General features: G+C 37.2%; 1 protein-coding gene across 1 annotated transcript; it reads left to right on the top strand.

The window, feature by feature from the left end:
- Positions 1-1,334: 1,334 nt before the first annotated feature.
- Positions 1,335-1,667, top strand: LOC146730315 (uncharacterized). The gene has a single exon (XM_085493717.1). The coding sequence runs from the start codon at positions 1,335-1,337 to the stop codon at positions 1,665-1,667; it is 333 nt and encodes a 110-aa protein (XP_085349843.1).
- Positions 1,668-2,061: the final 394 nt, after the last annotated feature.

Here is a 2,061-nt window from a genome sequence, read left to right as displayed (position 1 = left end):
ATACCCGTGTCATAATTGACTAGCCAGTGATAAAATGTGCGGTAAGATGTATGCTACAATTTGTGTGGATGGTTACAATTAAATCATCCCATTGGACATACAAATACGTGTCCATGTGAATTTGGCGGAGGAATCATTATATTTGTGTCTGTGTGAAAATATAGTTCATATATAATTATTGCCATTATCAAAATAATCGTACCTGTTTGAAAGGAATGCTGCTAACGATAACACCCGGCTTAGGTTATTATCATGACAGAGTCTTTCTAAATGAACGCGTATATCTAAGGGTAGATTTACAATATACATTTTGTCTCAGGTTAGAATTATACATTTTGCCGCTTGTGCTTTTTCAATTGTTAAATTCCGCGTCTATGATACCTAGTTTTTATTCTGTTTTTGTGTCCCATAATTTGAAGCAAGTGTGAAAAATTACACGGATTTATTAAAGGGAAATCGAAATAAATTTAATACCAATGCACAATCTATCGCTCAGAGCGACACTTTTTGGTGCAACAGCAAATTGTTGTGAAAGAATGGGCGGGTGCGATCATTTGTATGGCGACATTTACGCTCGGAAGGAATATGACGTCATTACCTTTCGTAATATCACGCACTGTTTCCCTTCCAGTCACGAACAACCTTAAATTTACCTTTCTTCAACATATGAGCAGACGCCGAATGCTCCCTGTCAGCACTCAGCAAGCATTTATCAATAGCTCAAACATAACACAGTATTTTTCAGTAACAATGTTATTTCACCCTGTTCTTTCAAACAAATAAATATCATTTATATAAAACTAAATAATGAAAACGCCGCCTGGTAACAGCAGCATTTGCTGGCGGTGTTATTCATTAAAAGAAAGTATGTATTAATAAGCCAATAAATTGAATTGCACAGAACAAGTTATATTGTGTCTATTCAACATTTTATTGACCCAGACAGTTAAATTGGTATTATTAGTTCAATACTGACAAAAAGGAAAAAAAACTACCAATTAACCATTTGACCCTGTCGGGCTCGTTGTGGAGTGTATAATATTATTACATATATATTATAAGTCAGGTCGCCTTGGACTAAATGTTAGCCAAACAAAGAGCAAGGTGGGACAGATGCAGATGTGAGAATAAGGATAGGGAAAGCAAGGAGAACATTCCATCAGCTAAATAACATATGGCGATCTACAAAACTACCAAGGAATATTAAAATACGCATCTTCAACACAGTTGTCAAGCCGGTCCTCCTATATGGTGCAGAAACACGGAGAACTACTGTTGCCATTATTAGGAAAATACAGACCTTCATCAATACTTGTCTTAGGCGTATCCTCAGAATGTTCTGGCCTGAGGTAATTAGTAACCAAGACTTGTGGGAGATTGCTCATCAGCAACCCATTGAGGCAGAGCTCTTGCAGAGACGATGGCGGTGGATTGGCCACACCATACGGAAACCAATACCTAATAGTACTAGACAGGCATTGACTTGGAATCCTCAAGGAAAAAGGAAGAGGGGAAGGCCTCGTAACTCATGGCGCAGAGACATGGAGGCAGATGTTAAGAAGATGGGCCGCACATGGAAAGAACTGGAGACGCTGGCTCAGGACCGCTCTGCCTGGAGGAACCTGGTTGACGGCCTATATCCTGGGAGGGGCGATAGGCGTAAATAAAAAAAAAATAAAAAAAAATGTATTAATAAGCCAATAAATTGAATTACACAGAACAAGTTATATTGTGTCTATTCAACATTTTATTGACCCAGACAGTTAAATTGGTATTATTAGTTCAATACTGACAGAAAGGAAAAAAAATACCAATTAACCATTTGACCCTGTCGGGCTCGCTGTGGAGTGTATAATATTACATCGCATCAAACAAATACTCTGAGGTGACATGTTGACATATTGTATATTGGTGGTGATAATACGAAAGTAATTATATATTCGATAGTGAGGTATGACCCCCCATACCGATCTTTTATCAAGTACATTTACAACAAACATCATATGTATTATATTTGGTACAATTTGTGATATAATTAAAAAAAAACAGTCGGTAGTTTTT

Source organism: Saccoglossus kowalevskii, chromosome 19 (genome assembly GCF_978046115.1).
Source record: "Saccoglossus kowalevskii chromosome 19, keSacKowa6.1, whole genome shotgun sequence".
NCBI classification, from domain to species: Eukaryota; Metazoa; Hemichordata; class Enteropneusta; family Harrimaniidae; genus Saccoglossus; species Saccoglossus kowalevskii.
This window is presented reverse-complemented; position numbering and strand designations above follow the sequence as displayed.

Bases quoted from the DNA above. Each gene is read 5' to 3' on its own strand.
- LOC146730315 (XM_085493717.1), top strand. From the start codon at position 1,335: ATGTTCTGGCCTGAGGTAATTAGTAACCAAGACTTGTGGGAGATTGCT.